A 19672-nucleotide genomic window follows, 5' to 3' on the forward strand; every position below is an offset into this window, starting at 1 on the left:
TTTTTTTGAGAATGGCTTTCTCAAAGGGTGGGAACAAAGAAGGCTAAGAATGTATTTCTGTCATCTTGAGGGGATGTTAGGTTTACTAACTTTTCCTATTTGAAGGTTCTAGAATTATATATCATGTACCATTCAGGATAGATTTTGGCTACGTAAGTGAAAACACACCCATGAATGAGCACATATGTGCTTACAAACAAGTTCATTGACGTGGTGAAGTAAAGAGCTGAAGGCAGGCTGTTTTAGAAAAAAATATTGGGGGCCTGAGTTCCCTCTTTCCTTCATCCCATGAGAACATTACTAAGGGGTTTAGTGTATTTGGGTTAATGATGAAGAAAACAAAAATAGCATCCCTATGGGGAAATGTAACCTGACACAATTTAAAGTGGGACCCAAATTGAAACATAATTCTTTTAGGAAATAGGAATATTTTATCTTTGTCACATGGATGCAGTCTAAATTTTAAAAGAAATCTAGACTTCTTTTCCTTTTGAACCTTGATTTATTAACTCTTGTATTTCTTTGAGCTGTATGTCACAAGTAATTAAGTTGTAAATATTACACAGAATAATTTATACACTCTATAGATACTTTTCTTTTCTTTTTTGGCTGCCCCACAGCATATGGAGTTCCTGGGCCAGGGATCAGATATTTCTCCCCCAAACACTGTTGCGACCTACGCTGCAACTGTGGCAATGCCCAATCCCTTTAACCCACTGTGCCGTGCTGGGGATTGAACCTTTGTCCCAGTGCTCCAGAGATACTGCTGATCCCACTGCACCACTTGGGGAACTCCTGCAAATATTTTGAAAATTTTAAACAATTTACCTTTCTTTCTGACACCAGAGTTCTCAGAAAGATGAATTGTCTCAATTTTTCCATTGACTTTATCCCAGTTACACATCCCAGCAACACACTGCTGCCCTCTGTCCCCTAGCAAACAATAGACAAAGTTTATTGAGGTTCCCACCCACTTTTTAAAATGGAACACTAAAAATGCCTTAGTGGTTCCTCTAGTTTTTGCACTGAGAGATATAAAGCAAAGCCTCAGAGGCAGTTCTTGCTGAGTATTATCAATGCTGCAGTGCAGATGAGAATCTCAGAAAATCCAGCTATATACTATATAGGTATGGGTAGCTCTTATTATTATCAGAAATCATCTAAAGGCTTGTATTCTTTCCTTTTTTTACAGACCTAACTACCATAATGAATGCTGCATATTAAGAAAACCACAAGAAGATTATACGTTTGGTTGTCTAATATTCTTGGATTTGATATGAACCAACACATAGTCCTTGTTGTCATTGACAGAACCCCAGTTTGTATGTACATTATTCACATTCCTCTCTGTTGTGTTTGGGGGAGAAAAAGACATTTTAGCCTTTTTTAAGGTTATTGATTTAATTTCATGTTATTTGGTTGCATGAAGTTGCCCTTAACCACTAAGGATTATCAAGATTTTTGCACAAGCTCATACATGTCTAGGATCCTTTATCAAGGCAGTTATGTTCATCACTCTTCTGCCTTTACTTCACCATCACCAAATACTCAGTTAAATATAAATTAGCATTTTAAAAAATGACCACTCAACATAATGCTTAAGGGATTTCCTCTCTGTGACAGAACCCAGGAACCAGTTCCTAGATGCATAATGTTGGCATATTGAAGATGAACTTAAAATTGTCCTTCAGTTTTGAGGCCATGTGTAAAGTTTAATCATATTGTAAAATATCTATTCCGTATTAGAAATAGCTAGTTGACAGCTTATACTTCTCAAAACTCATGTTGTTATGTACACAAACTCAGTTTCTATATGTGAAGTTAGTGAGTCTTTTTGTGTTACTCCAAAATAAAGGCAATGATTTATTTTTTCCCAATGCCAATACAATTTGAGCTAATCACTTAAGCTGGATACTTTACATTTCAATGCTGGAATCAGCAGTAGCCCTATGGGAAGTAAGACAAAGCATTGACTTTTAAATATAGACTTTTAAAACAAACTGTTGTTTTCTTTTGGAACTATAATTAGAATATACTCATCCACAAACCATTATTATGTGTACATTACTGTTGCAATTGTGATAATAGAGAATTTTATTTATTTTTATGCCAGCTTATATTGTGAAAACACATTTAGTCAATTTGAGTTTTATCAATCCTGTTATGCTTGTCCTTGGAACATCTTTCGCGTATTCAAGGTTTGTAGTTGAAAAGTTTACTGTAAAAAAAAAAAAAATCAAAAACAAAAAAATGTATTGTTTTTACAGAATAAATTTATTGGAATGTGTACTGGGAGTAAGATTTGAGGTTGTAAACAATTAAGATAGTGTAATTTGGCTTCATATATGTAATGTGAGGTATTAATGTAATTCATATATTAAAGCAAAGATTGTTAACAGCAAATTGACAGTAGACTCAAATGCAGGTGAGGGTTTTCTTTTTTCTTTCCTTTTTTTTTTTAAAAAAACACTGTGGATTTTAGGTTTTTTGTAAACACAGGGGGGAAGAAGAAGAATTGGCTGTGTGATTGCTTACACATCTAATATACTTACCAGCTCAGTGGACCCTAAATTCACACACTTGACATTATCCATACATTGATTTGGACCCCATTTTCTTTGAGTGTTCTTATTTTGGGTGAAGAGCTAGTAAATAACATGAAGAAAAAATGTGAGTAACTCTAAAAGCTGACTGAGGGCCATAAATGATGGTGGCAGTGGTGGTGGTGATGGTGATGATGGCAGCTGAGGGTATGAGAGCACCAGGCCACTTACCACTCTAGGGCACTGAGGAGGCAGCTATATTTTTGGTTTGTTTCTCTCATTTATCAGATATTAATTTTCCTCTATTATACTCACACTTCCAAATATGAAAAGTTCATTAAGAGATAGCAAGAATGCCAGTCTGGTTCTTTTTCCTTAAGAGGTACTTTTTAATTTTGAATATTTTAAATTAAAATTAATGAAATTTAATTAATTAATCAAACGTCCTCTTCATTGCTCACATTAAAACATAAGGAGAATGTAGATGACATTTTGAATTGGAACATATAACTGATAGATTTTTAAAATAAAAAGCTTAAAGACTACAGAACTTTTTCTGAAAAAAATATACAAAATGTTTCAAATTTAATAAGATTTGTCTTCATAAAAGGCCAAAAATAATTTATTAAAAATACACACAAATACAGTAGAAATATTTCCAGTCACCAATAAAAGGACTATTCATTAAGGGTAATGATAAAGTTATAGATCCCACCTTAGCTCTTTAGACTCACAAAAAAATTTTAGTAAAAGCAATTTTTGAAACAACAGTAAATAGTATACTTTCTTTGGGAAAACATTTTTCAAACAACATTTTAAAATATTCTGATGATTTGTCTTTTATATTGAGGTTGATAATGAAGCATATATATCTTTATGCAAAAAGTATTTCTCCAGTATGTATTTGCTATTTTGAAATTTTTAATATACGTAGACCATATTCACTTTTGAATAGTTTCCTTTTCATGCTCACTATTGCAGGAGCTAAATTGTAATTTTTCACTCGTATATTTAATATGTGCAAACAGAATATTGAGATAGATGGTCAAGTTTATTCACAAATAACTGAATATATTTCTTTAAATAGACTTTCTAAACAACTTCAGTTTTCCTTCAAGTAAAGAAAATTTACCTGCATCATACCTATGATAGCTCACACATACAGGGCAGAGCAAGAATTTATGTATCTTTAAAGGTTCCTGTATAGGAAGAGAGTGGAATGGGACCAAATATCAGGACCAGAATAACAAAAGTCAGTAATCTAGAGAAGAAGACCATAAAATAATGTTTTTATTCAACTTTTTCATCTGCCTTTGTTTTTATGAAGAACTCTGGTTTGTAGATACAGCGATAGGCCAGGAGCTGAGGAAGAACTCCATATGCTATATTTAATGCTAAAAAAAGGATTTTCGCTTCTTCGGGGACTCTGTAGACATAAGCAGTTCTAGCATGAAGAGAAGCACCGATGTGAGAAAACTGAGCCTGTTGCATTTAAAAAAAAAAAAAAAGGGTAAGCATGAATTTTGTGTTCAGTCGGATGCACGGTGAGTTCTGAATGACTCATTCAGACCATGTCCCTGTGCCCTCAAAACCAATACTTTAAAACAATCCACAGTCTTCAATATTTTATTGAACTTAGTGACATAACCATTCAAATAAAGGAAACTTTCAGCATGTCTTTATCAGGCTAGCTGATTTTAAAGTCCCCCTTACCAAACATTAGTGGCTTAATTTAACAGAAAAATATGAATAAAATCTGTTTTTTTTTTTTTTTTCGGATTTGCTTTCTGGATATACTCTATTATAGGGCTTCAGTTTGTGGTTCACAAAATGTGTCTCAATAAAAATGAAGCAAATACAGAGTTTAGACAGATAAAATATTTTTATTTTTAGCCTGACTATTTAAAGAGAAGCACTGAGGACCTCAGCTTCTTTATCAGTCCTTTGCCTACTCCTTGGAGCAAGAACCCAAAGCCCTTTATTATGCATTTTGTTTGTTTATTTATTCATGTATTTGTGTTTTATGCAACTTAAAAAATGCTAAGGTTTGTTTTATATAAGATAAGGCGGGGGTAGGAATTGGTTGCTTTTTATAAAATGGCAAATGTACATGCAGGCAACCTTTTTAAATCAAATTATTATTTATTTAGAAGTACGGCTTGTCAACATAATCTGAGTTTCCCAAACAGAAAGGCAAGAGCTTCCCATTTGTACTTAGATACTTGTTCAGAACATACATTCAGAATGTGGCAGTTGGTCTTTTTTTGCTGCTTTTCATAAGCACAGGGGAAAACTGTATTAGAAAAGGCTTTTGTGACAGTATTTCCTCAGGATCCTTGTATTATTACAAAATGCAACCCTGGATTTCATATCTTACTGAAATTCAAGATATACATAAATAAAGGACTGGGAATCTAAATGTAGTTATGTGGTGACTTATTAGTTCATCAGGATCAAAGTGAAGAGACAGAAAGATCCTATAATCTAAAAAAGGCACAGAAGTAACAAGAATGAAAAACTAAATAACTTGCTTTTAAATACATAGAAGTTATCTTACATTTCCTTCCATATGAAATCAGTTTATCTTGCTAAGTGGTTAACAGATAAGTGTTACTTAGCATTTGACTTTACTGTGGTAAGAAAAGGACACGTTTTCATAAGCAGTATGTGTATGGATTGTATCAGTGAAAGACATTTTAGCAAGTTACATTTTTACAAATTACTGATACTTTCTGGGGATGTCTGGTAGTTTTGCTGCTCTCTGGAGACAGAAATTAAATTAGCATGGTGCATTGCCAAGGACCAATGCCAACGCAGGAAATGGTCTGCACTGTGATCCGTGAGGCGCTGAAAGGGCTCTACCCTCAAACACACCTCCCCCAGGGCAGATGCCCAAACCGAACCCAGCAAATGTTAAGCATTTCATCTCTGGGCTATGAAGACAAAAGACCTTGAGAGTAAAGGGCTTTTGAGAGAGGCTGCCCTGGGGAGCTGTTCTTAGGGACATTCTAGGAACACTGAACAGGAACTTGGCCCCCAACACTGTTTTTTCCTATGGTCTATTTTGAATAACAGTATTTTTCTGAATAAGTAATCAAACTGTTTCTTCTGGACTAGAGGCCAGATCTGAACCCTGATTTTCAGAAATGTGCATTTGGTGTCTCTATAGACACTTGTACCACATCTCAAAAATCACCAAGTTTGGGGAAATGCAACCGTAGTTTAAGAGAATGATGTGAGCAGTCATGCTTACTTACATAGGGAATCTGCTTTAAAAATCTGATTTCGTAGGCTCTTTTCCTGCACTAACCAGTGCAGTTAATACCTCATTTTCAGAAACGGCAAACTCATGGCAACATTTTAAAAATGATCATGTCCTTATATTTTAGATTGTAAGCCCACTGGGCAGGTACTGTGTCTAATGTTTTGTGTGACACATATCGCATTGTTAGAGCTCAATAAACGTTCAACAGTAATGGTCTTGTGACTGTCAAAATTCAAAAAGCTTCTACAAAGCATTTCTATATTTTTATACCTATGTTAGTAGGCCTTTTGCTTCAGAATTATTTAACAAGGGGCAAAGATGATTGCATTTCTGATCAAAAGAGGTAGGTAATTGAGAGGGAAAAGCCCGAGCCCAGCTTTCTGCAGTTTCCAGTACTGCTCAAAGCTCTAATGGGTATATTCGTAGTGGCCACACCTCTAGCTGAGTGAGCAACCTGACCATAGCTTCTGAGGCATCTGGTGTCCAGTTACCAAGGTACTGAAGCTTCAGGGAAGCCTCGGTCTCACTTGAAGATTCCCTTCCCAAGCACAGAGCTGATAAGGGGCTGCACTGTGTCTCCTAGGTGGGGTTGCCACCAGCAGAGGAGACCTTATGACAGACCCAGAGAGTGCCATCTGAGCTCTATCCTGGGATCCGGTGGCTCAGTGGACTCGGTGCTGCTGAAATGACACGGGGCCAGGATTATAGGTGCAAGTTACGGATCCCGGAAGTTTCACCAGAATTCAGTAATAAGTTATGGTTGGGCCCCTAATAATTTTCTTCCTAAATTGTTTTTCACTTTAAATAAATTTAATTAAGAGATTTACTTTGATTTTCTTAAGAATGGATGATTAGGATGAAAAATGAGGCCAAAAAGGCAAAGAAAAAGGTTACATTTTAATAGCTCTGTTTTCTTATGGAAACAGCCTGAAAAGAAGGACTAAAAATCATAATCCTGGCTCCAGAAAGTAGAATTAAAAGAGTTTTGTGTGTCCACATAAATATTACAGGCAAAATTCATATGAACATTAGGACAATAGCAAGGCTACTATATGGGACTGTAGTTAATCCAGAACCGTATTACTGTTTCTTAGGGTTTTCTGGGCACCAGAGTCTTGTGATTAAGAACACTGAATCTGGAACCAGATTGGCAGTATCATCCTGGCTCCACTGAAAACCAGCAATATGACCCTGTATTAGGTATGTAACTTTTTTGGCCTCCTCACCTGTAAAAGAATAAGAGTGGAGTCCATCTCATAAGGATTGTTATACAGGCTCAGTAGGGTGATCTTCGTGCAGTACTTAGGGTAGCGCCAAACACAGGGGCAGCTTATACGGACAGAATCAAAAACCCAGCTGAAATAACCCTTCGGGAGCTGGCACTCTGTTAGGCTGAAAACCTGGGCCATCTGGTTTTAGATTCCCTTGCTGACCTTTTGACAATTTCAAGACTGTCTCCCCCAAAGGATAGTAAGCATGTGAAGACATTAAACCCAAACTCTAGTTTTAATGCTAAATATATTTAGTGATGAACTACATCAGAAGCAAAACATTAAAATGAGATTTGTATTAGTATCCCAGTTACCCATGTTCTTCCTAAACCTTTGCTTTCAGATATTTCTTCAAGGTTTCCATAAAGGAAAAAACTTACAAAATTTGCCTCCCAGTGGAGTCAACTCTTTACAACTAAATTATCCACAGATAAGCCTCCAGACCCTTTTGTGAGAAAGGACATGGCACTGGCATAGCCGGGGAGTGGGAGAGTGAGGCCACCAGTGGGAAGGGCCATGGCTGACGGAAGTGGAACTGCTCCTGCTTCCAGGGCTGTGAGGTGTTAGCTGGATGGCATGGCAGGCTCCCTGCCAAACCCACTGTGAATCTGTTCCAGAGCCTGCTTCCAGTTTCTCTGACTTTTAGGTGATCATTCAAAATATACATGGCTACAAATCAGTGTATCTTCTCAGTAACATAAGCCATTTCTCCTCTAAACTCTTTTTGGGAGTCTTCTAACCACAATGATAATAGCAACAAAGAGGCCCCCAGCTTATTAGGTGCCAGGCACTGCTTTATACTCTGCATCAGTTACTTCGTGTAATTCTTAAAACAGCTGCAAGAGAATGACACTACTATTCCTAACTTTACAAAAGAGGAAACTGAAGATCAAAGAGGTGAAGTAACCAAGGTCACAGTACTAATCAGAGGCAGATTTGAACCATTCTGCCTCCAGAGCTCATAGTCTTAACCATGCTGACTATATCTTTTAATTTTCAGTGATATCTTAGCAGAGAAAAATTCTTCAACCATTAGAAAATGTTATAAGGAGGGCTAAACAGCCTATAGTACCTTTCAAATTAGACTTGAAACTTTAATTTTGTATGAAAAGACACTTGGGTCATGAATCAAGTCCCCAGTGGAACTCTTTGGTAGAAAATGTGTCCTGTCTTTATTGTATTATATTCTACTTTTTGAGTGATCTTTTGATTTCTGAAGGCAGCAGATATGGCGGATTCCTAAATGGTCTGAAACCGTGGACTTAATAACTACTGGGTTTCCCACTAACTTGTACTGATCTAGAAGTTTTCCAAAGATTTTTTTCTTATTAAGTCACAAGCTCTTGAGAGTTCACTAGATCTTCCAATAAAAGCAGATTTTATTAAAGTTAGTTGGATCATGAATACATAAAGCTTCTAAATTAGGAATGGCAGTTTTAGCAAGCTGGAGGTGCTTGTCAAGGTTATGGAGAGTGCTTCTGTGATGAATGTGTCAGGTATCCTCAAGATGAGAATCCATTTCATAAACAAGTATTCACTAAGCAGAAAACAAGTTACACAACTGGAATTCGACATCATTTGCACTGTTTTGTTGCAATATAATTTGCAGCTTTAAGCTAAACACCTAGAATACGTAGATAATAAAGCCCAGCCAAGAGCTAGGGGAATATCAGACATATAATTCTCAGATCACACCATTCTTAGGCTGGGATGGGAGAAACAGCCTTCTCACATTTACAGGATCTAGTCCATAACCTCAAGCTATCTTGTCACATTGGGCAGTGACATACAAGCCCAAAGACTTATTCAAGGGGTATGGCTAACACTGCCACTGCTGCTGCCCATTGCTCTCTGTCCACACCACCTTTCCCTGAACTTCCTGTTTAGCCATAGGTGTTTGTCTGCAGGCTTAGCTTCACTAGCAGCTACAACATGAGGGTTAGTTTTACAGGTTCAAGTACCCATTTGTCCCCACGCCTCCTGACTCCTGACCTTGTGCACATGACTAGGCTTTGGCCTCGGGCTCCCTGCCTCGTTCTCCAGTTGTCTCCTGGGCCTTGACCAGGTCCAACACTTGGCCTCACTCTTGCCAGTCTCCTAGCTGATGACACTCAGCGTTCCTGCCCCAGGGCCTGATGCAGGGCATGGCATGCAGAGAAAGTTGAATTATGCAGACAAAGCACACAGGTAATGAGTAGATGTTGAACCCTGAACCACCTAACCAGAAGACTGGTAAGAGGGGCGAGTGGGAGGCCCTCTGTCCTAGAGGACGAAGACTAAGGCAGAGGAAGCAGGCCAAGAAAACAAAAGCCAAGGTTTACTCTGTACCTTCTGGTCTGCTGCACACTCCAGCATCTAAACCCTTCCTCAGTCTTTTCAAGTCTGTTTAGCCTGTAAAGCCCAGACCTCAGATGTCACTGGCTCCCACCCCCAAGGAGTTCCTCTAATTCCATGCCACGTTCAGCACGTTACTTTTTGCTATAGGACTGTGGAGCACAATTAATTGTTTGCACGAGGAGAGGGATAACACATGGAGAATAAGGCCTTTGCTGTCAGATGGGATTTTATATCCCTGTTCTGCTATCCAGTAACTTTGTGACCACAGGTACATAATAACCGCTCTGAGCCTCAGCCTGCTTATCTTTAAGTGAAGCTTTAAAAAAAAAAAAAAAAAAAAAAACTAGCAGAGATGATGCTTGTGTTCATTACCGTTTCTTCTGAGACACACAGGAAGACCACATTCATCAGCCTCCCTTGCAGCTGGTTCGGTGCCAGGCCTGACTCTTGAAAATATCCTGCATGGTCCTTGCACAAGCAAGAAATAAAACTTAAATTTTTAGCCACTGAGTATTTGCTACTCCAGCAGAGCATACAGCCTGTCTTTAAACAAATAGGTAAGTAAAACACTCAGCATGGCTTGTCTTGCATGAAGTAAGGTAATAAGAGCTAGGACTAGTATAGTGGCAGTGGAGCTGCAAAAGAGCGGCAGATTTGAGAACTACCCTGGAGAGAGAATTAACCAGACCTAGTTAGTAGCCTAGTGATGGGCTACTCGAAGATTAGAGAGAATGGGAAGTGTAAAGAATTACTTGAATTTTTTGGCTTGAGCTACTGGATGCCTGGAAGGGCTGTTTACAGAGATAGGGGAAATGTAAGAGAAGTTGTAGAGAGAATTGGTGGAGAGAATCAGGAGTCCTATTTTAGACATAAATCTGAGATGTTAGTAAGACATCCAAGTGAAAAAGACTGCCTTTGGAATTAAATAGAGGAGCCTGGGAACAGTTTGGGCTAAAGATAGAAAAACCAAAAGTCATCACCTTATAGTTGGTATTGAAAGACAGGGAAATTGAAACCCAAACCATGGCCTGAGTAACAGTATGCAGAGGTCTGCAAAGAGAGTAAATGTGTTCTCTTCCTTCCTGTCCTTCAAGAAAAGAACAGGAACCATAACTTCTGGGTATACTGCATCAGCTTGTTTGATACTGATATTATAATTCTGTAATTAAGACATACCCCAGACTGGAAAAATTGAGTCCCATGGATTAACCCATAAATGCTATTAACTGTTTTTAAACCCTGTAAATTCTAGTGTGTCTTTGCCATCATATTTATTACCCAGTAAGTAGAATTAACTATATATGGCTAGAGTATCTGAATGAACCTCATTCTTATTTAGGCCTGCTCAAAAAGGAAGACAAAAATAATGATTTTATCTTTATTGGGTTTTTTTATTTATAGTAAGAAAAAATAAATAATTGTCTTCCTTGTTCATAGATCAATTGGTTCTGATAGGTTATTATTTTATAAAAATGTGCTTTCTATAATAATTCCTTTGATAATTTCACTTCCAGTTCAATAAAATAAGCATTCACTGAACACCTACTCTAGGCCAGAGGCTTGGCTGAGTAGCAGAAAGGGGAAATAGAATGACAGGCCTGTTTCCCAGGAGCAGAACCTTTTGGTGGGGGGAAGAGAAGATACTTTTTTTTCCTTTGGGGGGTGCCACACCCATAGCATGCAGAAGCTCCTGGGCTAGGGATCAAACCCATGCGACAGCAGTGACAATGCCGTATCCTTAACCGCTAAACCATCAGGGGACTCTGGAACTTTTTGAAAACCAGCTTCCCTGGTCCTGTGTAGCACAATATAGTATATTTCTGAAATCTGAAATTTAGATACCTATCTTAAAAATAACAGTTCTCAATTCTCTTTTAGAAGCCATGGTGTTCAGAGACTGGGAACCAGCACTAAAACAGCAGTGCTACCTGCTGAGTATGTGGCCTTAAACAAATCATTTAATCTTGCGGGGCCTCAGTTTCTTCATCTATATACTTGAATGGCACACCTACAAGATATTTACTGGGGGATTTAAATAATGCAGAAATGTCTTCTCAAGAACTGTAAAGCAAAAGGGACACCATACCTAAAAACCCATTTCCTTCCATAAAAACCCAGAGCAGAGATATTTTTTGGGTCCTCAACAGTGACAGCCAAATCCCCAATAAACCTCCTTAACAGCACATTCTTAGTACCTGAGCTAGACCTCCAGCATGTATCAGTGTGATGTCAGGCATCCAGGAGCACCCAGGCACCACTAAGCCATAAAGCGCAATCACGTAGTAAGGGACAGAATAGAACAGATAGGCCAGCATCTGCATTGAACAGAGAAGTAACATCATCAGTAAATCAACCGGTAACCTGGCCTGATGAAAAGCACAAAAAAAAAATCAACATTTTCAGCAGTTAACCTTTTCACCTTAGAAAATGCTAACTCCTATTTCCTACATGGTATCACATTTTTCCCTTCTTAAAAAAAGAGAAAATGAATTTTAGAAAAATCTTAGGCTTCATAAGTACTTGACCTGGATTTTAGGATAAGCAGCAGGATCCTTTAGGTAGGGCTCTTGAAGCTGTGTATACAATCGGCAGAGCTCAGCTGGGCAATCCAAAGCAATCTAAGAACAAAAATGAATTCGTTATAAAGATAGTCACATCTGGTTCTTATGTTTGCTGATAAGGCTAAAATGTGCCAGGTTTAGTCCCAAGCTGCTTTCTATTTAACAAAAGCTATTTTAGAAACTCATCAGTAAAAGGGAAAGAAAATAAATACTCCACAGATTCACCCTAAGGAGATCAAGCAGAGGTTAACAGTGGAGCCGGAAATGGAAAAGAATGCTCTCTTCCTGAGTACCTTTCAAGTATTCAGTTTAAATGTCAAGGTTTGGCTAACCACAGCTTGCTTTAGATGACCAGTTTCACTTTTCCTGGGAATAAGTAGAAAGAAAAGTTCATTTCCATACCAAATTCATCTTACCATGCCCTTCAAGATTCAAAAATTGCAGCATCCCCTCTCCAGTGCCTCACAGAATAGACAGCCTTTTGTGGCAATAAAGTATAAAGATTTGAAAATGGGGGCCTCTTGTCTGAAGCCACCTCCTGTGTCCACTTTGATAGACAGTAGAGCAGATTTAGTCACAGCAGACTAGACTCTAGGCCACACAACAAAATTTTTCTGGCACATTCCTGGGTCCCCCCTGAGTCACCTCCCTCAGGCACCATGCCTCATGTCCTTAGCCATAAATGTTGTCCCACCTAAATAACATATATGAACACATGTCGGTGGCAGAGTTGGCAAAAATGGGCCCCAACCTAAACTCGCCCCCACTCGCCCAATGGACACGTTTTTCTCTGGGGCCTAGGGGAATGGAGATGGCTGTGCAAGAATATAGTTGGGGCTCATTTTTATTGTTGCTGTTTTTGTTCTTTTGACTTTAGGAATTACAGCAAACTAACCAAAGAACGGTTTCAGTGCTCATTAGCCTGCACAAAACCTATAGTTCTGCTTTCCCCTTTATTTCCCTTCTCTGTGCCACCTCCTATTAGCTGAGTCTGTCTGCTCCAGGAAGTTTCCGACACTCCACAGAGACAGACAACTCACCCGGACCCAGCTAGCCAACACAGGCCCCTTATAGCTCAAGGACCCCAAAACAATGAATCAACTACATCAGTTCACATTTGCCATTCTGGCCCCCCAACTGTTATGCCGTGCCAGCAACCTTACAACAGTTAGTAATCACTAAAGCTAAATATAATTAACCATGTAATTCTGCTGCTCAGATTTATTGCTACTGAAAATAAATCATGAAACTGGGATATGTGAAGGTTCCCTGAGCAATAAAAACAACAGCAATCAATCATTGAGCACTTACTACGTATGAGGCCTTCTGCAAGTGTCTGATGTGCCTTGTCCTATTTAATCTTCAAACAATACTATAAGGGACGTATGTTACTTTACAGAGGAAGGCACTGAGGACCAAAGAGATTAATGATTTTCCCAAGGCTGCACAGCTAGTAAATGGCCAGGAGTCTCACACCTGAAATACCTTACTCTGGTACCCTTCCTCAATCCACCTCCCTACTCCTGAGAACATGCATGTTCTGTGCCACAGTCTAAGAGAGTCCTGAGTTACCACCCTTACCAAAGATATATAAATTTAAATCAAAAATATCAAAGGAACCAACAGAAGGAGACTCTAATGGCTAATTTTTCAGGTGCCCTAAAATAAAGATTAATTCTGAGTAGAGTGTGATCTAAGGACTGGAAGGAGGTGGTATGAAGCAGACCAGAAGGGACTACCTCTGTGGGAGGAGAAGTTTGGGATGAGGGTAGGAGAGGGGCAGGAGGCAGGTCCAGGCCTCTAGGCTCTAATTTTGTTAGCACACTAGGAAGTCTGATTAGAAATACATAGTCCTTCTAAAATATTATTTTGATCTGTTATGCTTACCAAGCCTCTAAACAGACAAAATCCAGTTGCCAGAAGGAGACACACAACCAAGATTAAGTCAAATGGTCTTCTCAGCAGGTCCTTTGCTTGGACTTCTTGAATGACCTAAAATAGAGGTGGTAACTAATGAGCAGGCCCAAGGTGCTAAAGAAGAATCTGAGATCTACCAAACTGTAGCAATTATGATGATGCGTGATACAGGAATTTGGAAGATTTAAAACCACTGGCCATGCAATTTTAGGAAAATAATTTCTCCTAAGCCTCAGTTCCTCATCTGTAAAAAGGAGGAGATTGGGCCAGGTGATCTTAAAGGGCTCTTCTGACTCCATGAGGCCATATTTTTTTTTGAGATAGTATTTTTATGATTAGAAATGTAAAATACACTTATCTTTAAAATAAACCATTAGCCTATCATACTCCTATTAACAGTTGTTATATTTCCAGTCATAATATAGTCACATATACATTCTACTATATATATGTATGATATGTAATCTACATTGACTTTTTCACAAAATTGGGACTTGATGTGTAAACAGTTTTGCATTTGTTCTTTTGGCTCTTGATATCTATCTCATTATATTATAATGTCTTTCCCACATTATTAAAAAATCTTCTAAAACTTAACATCGTACGGAAGTGCTCTAGCTCCCACTGTTGAACATTTAGGCATTTTCATTGCTATACTTCATATGATGGGCAACTTTGTACCTAAATCTTTGACAGCTTGGTTTTCTCAGGATAGGGCCCTAGAAGTAGAATTACTAGGTTAAAGAGTAAAATTTGTCAAATTTGTTGTTAACACTGCCAACTGGCTTTGCAGAGCAATTCTGAATTTATGTTCCTTGTGATGACAATAGTTATTTCTCTCTGGCCATCACGGTGTTTTAACACTGAAAAAGCCCACAATGACCAGGTCTTACAACATGACCACTACAGACCTACTGACATGAAGCCGTCACAATCAGTGGAACGAGGACCAAGGCGATGGTTACTGTTTCCTTAGTTTTCAACAACCACCTCATTCCTCAGAAGGATGTAAGGGATTACCAGTTGTCTGTATGCCAACCTGAGTTTACACAGCATGTGTCTAAATGTTTACAAATGAAGTATTTGTAAATTAAAATGTATTTTAATGAATTGCATTGTAAGTCTTTTTGTAAAATGAATAATCATGTTCTGCTTGTCTCTAGTAACTCCTATTTTCATATCGGTTTTGCTTAAGGGATCTTGCTTCAGGATCTAACACCTATGAAAGGAAGAGAAACTTAGAAAGATGTCGCTAGCTTAGGAATGAAGACCTTAACAGAGTACCTGCCCAGCCAGTATTGTTTCACCTTGACCGCCTTGGCTGTGAATGGAAGGCAGGTGTCTCAGAAGACGTCCTGTAGCCAGTCTCCAGGAGCCTGGATCTCTTGGTAATCAGACCCTATGGCTGGATGTGCTACCTGGAACAGCAGTATCTCTCCAGCCTCCAGTTGGGGCAGAAATGTATAGATATCTCTGAAAGAGGTGCCCATGTGCTCAAACTCCAGGCCATTACCAGCCCCAGACAAACCTCACACTCCACGCTCCAATGCAGAATCTGAAGGGAAGAGCCAGTGTCACCTCTGGCACGGGAAGTTCCAAAAAGTACGGCCTAGCCAATCAAAGCAGATCTATTCACACAGAAGCAGACCCTTCTGGCCACCAGAACTAAAGTGTGAACCAATGCTGCAGAGTCAACACAGTCACACTGATTGACTGCCCCAAAGGCTCCACTTCCTGGAGGCTTGGTTCAGCACAGGAGCCAGTGGATGTGAGCGAGCCCTGTGAGTTTGAGAACAGGTTACATGCAACTTAATAAAATCACCTTTGGGGGATAATTATAATTTTCTGATGGGTGATTATAGATTCTGAAACCAGCCCAGACAGGAAGACAAGTGTATGGTATGCTTAAGAAAAAGGCAGGGCAAATGCGTGTTCCATATTTCCCTATTTAAAAGAGAGAAAGAAAGAGAAAGTCAAAAGTTTACCAAAAGTATATCCAAACACAAGTAACATCTAGGATACCACTTCATCTCAAGTCATCTAAAATTTTGATATGGGCCAGATAATATTTTTAATGAGACCAAAAACATAGTTCAATTTAAAACTAACAGGTGTTTATTAACAGGACTTCCGTATCTGCAGTACTTTAAAAATAGACTTAATATAATGCAAAAATAACTCTTTTACATTAGCTTCGAAGAATCTTAATTTTCAAGTACATTTATCAAGTTCCCATAGTGTGTCAAGTTATATATAATACAAAGAGTTGTAAGAAATAATTGTACATGGAATGTAGCCACAAACACAATACTTACCCCACTAGACCCTTCTAAGAGTCATAAATCACTGAATATTAGATAGTCTAAGTGTTCAGTGTATGCTTGTGAAAATTGCTCAAAAGCATTTCTTAAAAGGTGGGGAGTTCCCGTCGTGGCTCAGTGGTTAATGAACCGGACTAGGAACCATGAGGTAGCAGTTTCAATCCCTGGCCTTGCTCAGTGGGTTAAGGATCCAGTGTTGCCCTGAGCTGTGGTGTAGGTCGCAGAGGCGGCTCAGGTCCCCCATTGCTGTGGTGTGGGCTGGCAGCTGTAGCTCCAATTAGACCCCTAGCCTGGGAACCTCCATATGCTGCAGGTGCAGCCCTGAAAAGACAAAAGACAAAAATAAATAATAAATAAAAGGTGAGGTTGGAGTTCCTGTTGTGACTCTGCAGTAACAAAACTGACTAGTATCCATGAGGACATGGGCTCCATCCCTGGCCCGCTTAGCGGGTTAAGGATCCAGCATTGCCATGAGCTTCAGTGTAGGTCACAGACGCACCTCGGATCTGGTGTGGCTGTGGCTGTGGCGTAGACCAGCAGCTGCAGCTTTGATTCAGTCCCTAGCCTGGGAACTTCCATATGCAGAGGGTGCAGCCTCTGCAGATGGACAAAAATAAAAAGACAAAAAATAAAAATAAAAAAATAAATTTAAAAAGGTGAGGTTAAGGAAGGGAGAGTAATTCTGCAAAACAGCTTTTTGGTAAGCTTGGACTTTATTTCTATTACAACCAAAACAGCTTCCCTATTTAAAAACAATATTGCCATTGTTTTAGAAAAGGAAAGTGAATTTTAAGATAACATTTCTTACCCACGATGTTTCCCGGCACAAAAACAACGATGCTCATAATAATAGATCCGACCCAATATAGGCCAATGGTTCTATAATTTTCCCTGTAATGAAAAAAATCCTGACTTAGCACACGCGTCTTAGAATACTACCATGTATTCTACCATGCTAAGATGTTCTACCATGTTAGCTTTGTTCCAACTGGTCAAGTACATGAATCAAAACGTACCGAATCAAGGGTAATAAAGACTAGGAACCCTGGTGATCAAACTGATTTTCCATATGTGATATGCTATAGAACCCTCTTTGTGTCCTTTTGAATAGGAAATTATGCTTGCTACACTGGTCTTCTGTTAAGCCACCACATGGTCATCACTCTCAAAGGCGTCTCGCATTTCACTATTACTTATGAACTCACAGCATGAAAGGGAAAAAAAGTTCAAAGAAGAAAGGAAATTGGATCCATATGCTAAACAATTGTAAGTACGGGTAGCAGGATGTTCAGTGGACTTTCCCTGGTGTCACAGAATTTGAGCCAAAGCCCCAAGTAGAAATAGAATCAATGATGGCACCCACCCCATGTCCTGAAGGAGCTGTGAGACATATGCCCCTAATGTTACTAAGCAAGGCTGACAGAAAGTTCTTCCAACTGGTAACCCTGACAACCCACCTCCGAGGGGCTGGGAGAAGTTCAAAGAGATTCTCAGAAGGGAAAGGGGTGGAGAACACTGCATGCTTCCTGCCCGGCCCTGCCCTGCCCACTGTGTGCTTCCCCAGCCCAAATGCATCAGACCCCAAGAGGCCCATTCACGGGGACTGGGACTGTCAGCAGGAGGACAGACCAGGACCTTCCTCCCCAGCTGGATGCTAACTGAACTACAGAAACACCGGCCCACTTGCAGCAGCAATACCTGAGGTGTCCCCTGGGGCTTGGGAACATTCATGAAGAGATGGGCGGATGCCTAGAAAAGTCCAGACATTAGCTGGAACTGTCCTTGAGTGTATGACTGGGGGCAGGGGAGGGGCACAGCTGAATTTCAACCTGGTGTGGGGCAGGAATGCATGACTTTCTCTAACTTGGAGCCAAGGGGAGGCCTGTGGAGGTAGCTAAGCTTGGTCCAGGAAGGTCATCCTCTTTAGAGGATCCCACTGTGTGTGGAGATGTGCTTTTTGGGTTACAGGGGCCTGGTGGAAAAAAGCTGTGGATGTACCACCATGGACAGAGGAGGCTCACAGACTCAGCCAGAGAGGGCATGCCTCACTTTGGGACTCAGTGTAGTGCAGAGGTTCCTGTGTTAGGGGGTCTCCAAAGAACCCACACATGCACCCCCCCAAGACAGAGCCAGCATATCATCATCATAGAGGCTACCAATACCCAGAAAACAGCAATCATTGTGTAAGGCTCCACCCCTCTTCCTTTAACCCCATGGACATGCACACATGCTCCCAGAAGACACAGCTGCAGCGCTGAGAGGGGTTCAAGGGACAGACCATGCACCCCAGCTTCAATGCGGGTCATCAAGCCTCAGGGCTGTGCCTGAACTGGAGGGAAAGAGAGCTTTGAATTGAAAGGAGATTGAAGTTTTGAATTATAAGACTGTTCTTCTAAGAGCACATAATCAGAAAGTTAAGGGGTCTGCCTGAGCTGCCCGTCATGGCAGAGGCATAATCCAGAGGGACATGTTTGAAAGCAGTGATACAAGGAGAATAAAGCCATGAACACCTTGCCTCCACAGAGCCTGTATGCACGTCCATGTGCACCTGTCTATGTGCCTCTAAACCTCCATTCTCCTTACATCCCATCCTATCAGTTGCTAAGGGGACAAAGGCACACCCACCAGGCAAACTGACTTACTCCCAGGCTATGGCTGCCACCATCACCAGGTACATCAGATAATGAGCAGAGCCATCCCAGTAGCAGATCATGTGCCCATATGCAGTGTTCAGGTATGGTTCACCCTAAAGAAAGCATTAAAAAGAGGCCCACTTTAAACACAACTCAAACATTTCAAGGTAGGACACCAAAACTGTATTGCAAGTAAAATAAAACAGCAGAACTCATGTGTTAGTCTGCTCCACGAAACTATTCGTAATCCCATACAGTTACAAGATTGGTAGGAACATGAAAATACAAGTCTACTCTGGGGCCACCAAAACTTGGGTCTGCCACCGGTGGTGGAATGAGAGAATGCCTGGCCTCTGCTAGGCTGACACAGGTTGTACAGTGATGCACAACAGATCATGTAACAGGCAATCCTGGCTGTGCGGTACACTCACTGAGGCCAAGTCAGATCTGGGACCAAAGGTGTTTGGCTCTGGTCAGAGGTGGCCAGGGAAGACCCTGATGTGATCAGAGCCATCCGCTGACCTTCAAGGTCACGCTGACCCTGAGGCTTGCAGGAATGAGTGTGAAGAAGACACTCCTTTCCCCACCCCACCCCACTCTGTCCTGCCCCCCAACAGGCACAGACTAGCAGGCACCTCACTCAGAGCTTTACACCCAACCCCTCGCTCAACTTTCCCGACAACACTACGGGACAGACACGACTGACTCCGTTTTATAGATGAGGAAACAGAGGTTCTAAGAGGTCCAACCTGACCTGCCTAAGGCCACACAGCTAATACCTAGCAGAAACCATACCATCAAGAGATCTATACTTCTGAGAAATT

General features: G+C 40.2%; 2 protein-coding genes across 6 annotated transcripts in view; one reads left to right on the forward strand and one right to left on the reverse strand.

The window, feature by feature from the left end:
- HDGFL3 (HDGF like 3) overlaps positions 1-6047 on the forward strand; it is an 87769-nt gene extending 81722 nt beyond the window's left edge. For all 3 annotated transcript variants that reach the window (XR_002345776.1, XM_021098881.1, XM_021098882.1), the window contains exon 6: positions 1193-6047. Coding sequence is in view for 2 of the 3 variants with exons in the window: in XM_021098881.1 (XP_020954540.1) it covers positions 1193-1198 (6 nt within the window). In the remaining variant the exon portion in view is untranslated. The remainder of the gene's footprint in view (positions 1-1192) is intronic.
- TM6SF1 (transmembrane 6 superfamily member 1) overlaps positions 2490-19672 on the reverse strand; it is a 29830-nt gene continuing 12647 nt past the window's right edge. The window contains exons 4-11 of one of the 3 annotated variants that reach the window (XM_005666106.3): positions 18858-18961; positions 17024-17106; positions 15717-15838; positions 13865-13969; positions 11942-12034; positions 11612-11731; positions 9789-9884; positions 2490-4025 (exon numbers count right to left, since the gene is read on the reverse strand). In XM_005666106.3, coding sequence (XP_005666163.1) covers positions 3834-4025; positions 9789-9884; positions 11612-11731; positions 11942-12034; positions 13865-13969; positions 15717-15838; positions 17024-17106; positions 18858-18961 — 915 coding nt within the window. In that variant the 3' untranslated portion in view covers positions 2490-3833. Of the gene's footprint in view, positions 8617-9788; positions 9885-11611; positions 11732-11941; positions 12035-13864; positions 13970-15716; positions 15839-17023; positions 17107-18857; positions 18962-19672 lie in introns of all 3 variants that reach the window. The other 2 variants (XM_021098880.1, XM_001929144.5) reach the window with 2 other exon arrangements.

Source organism: Sus scrofa, chromosome 7, assembly GCF_000003025.6.
Source record: "Sus scrofa isolate TJ Tabasco breed Duroc chromosome 7, Sscrofa11.1, whole genome shotgun sequence".
Taxonomy (NCBI): Eukaryota; Metazoa; Chordata; class Mammalia; order Artiodactyla; family Suidae; genus Sus; species Sus scrofa.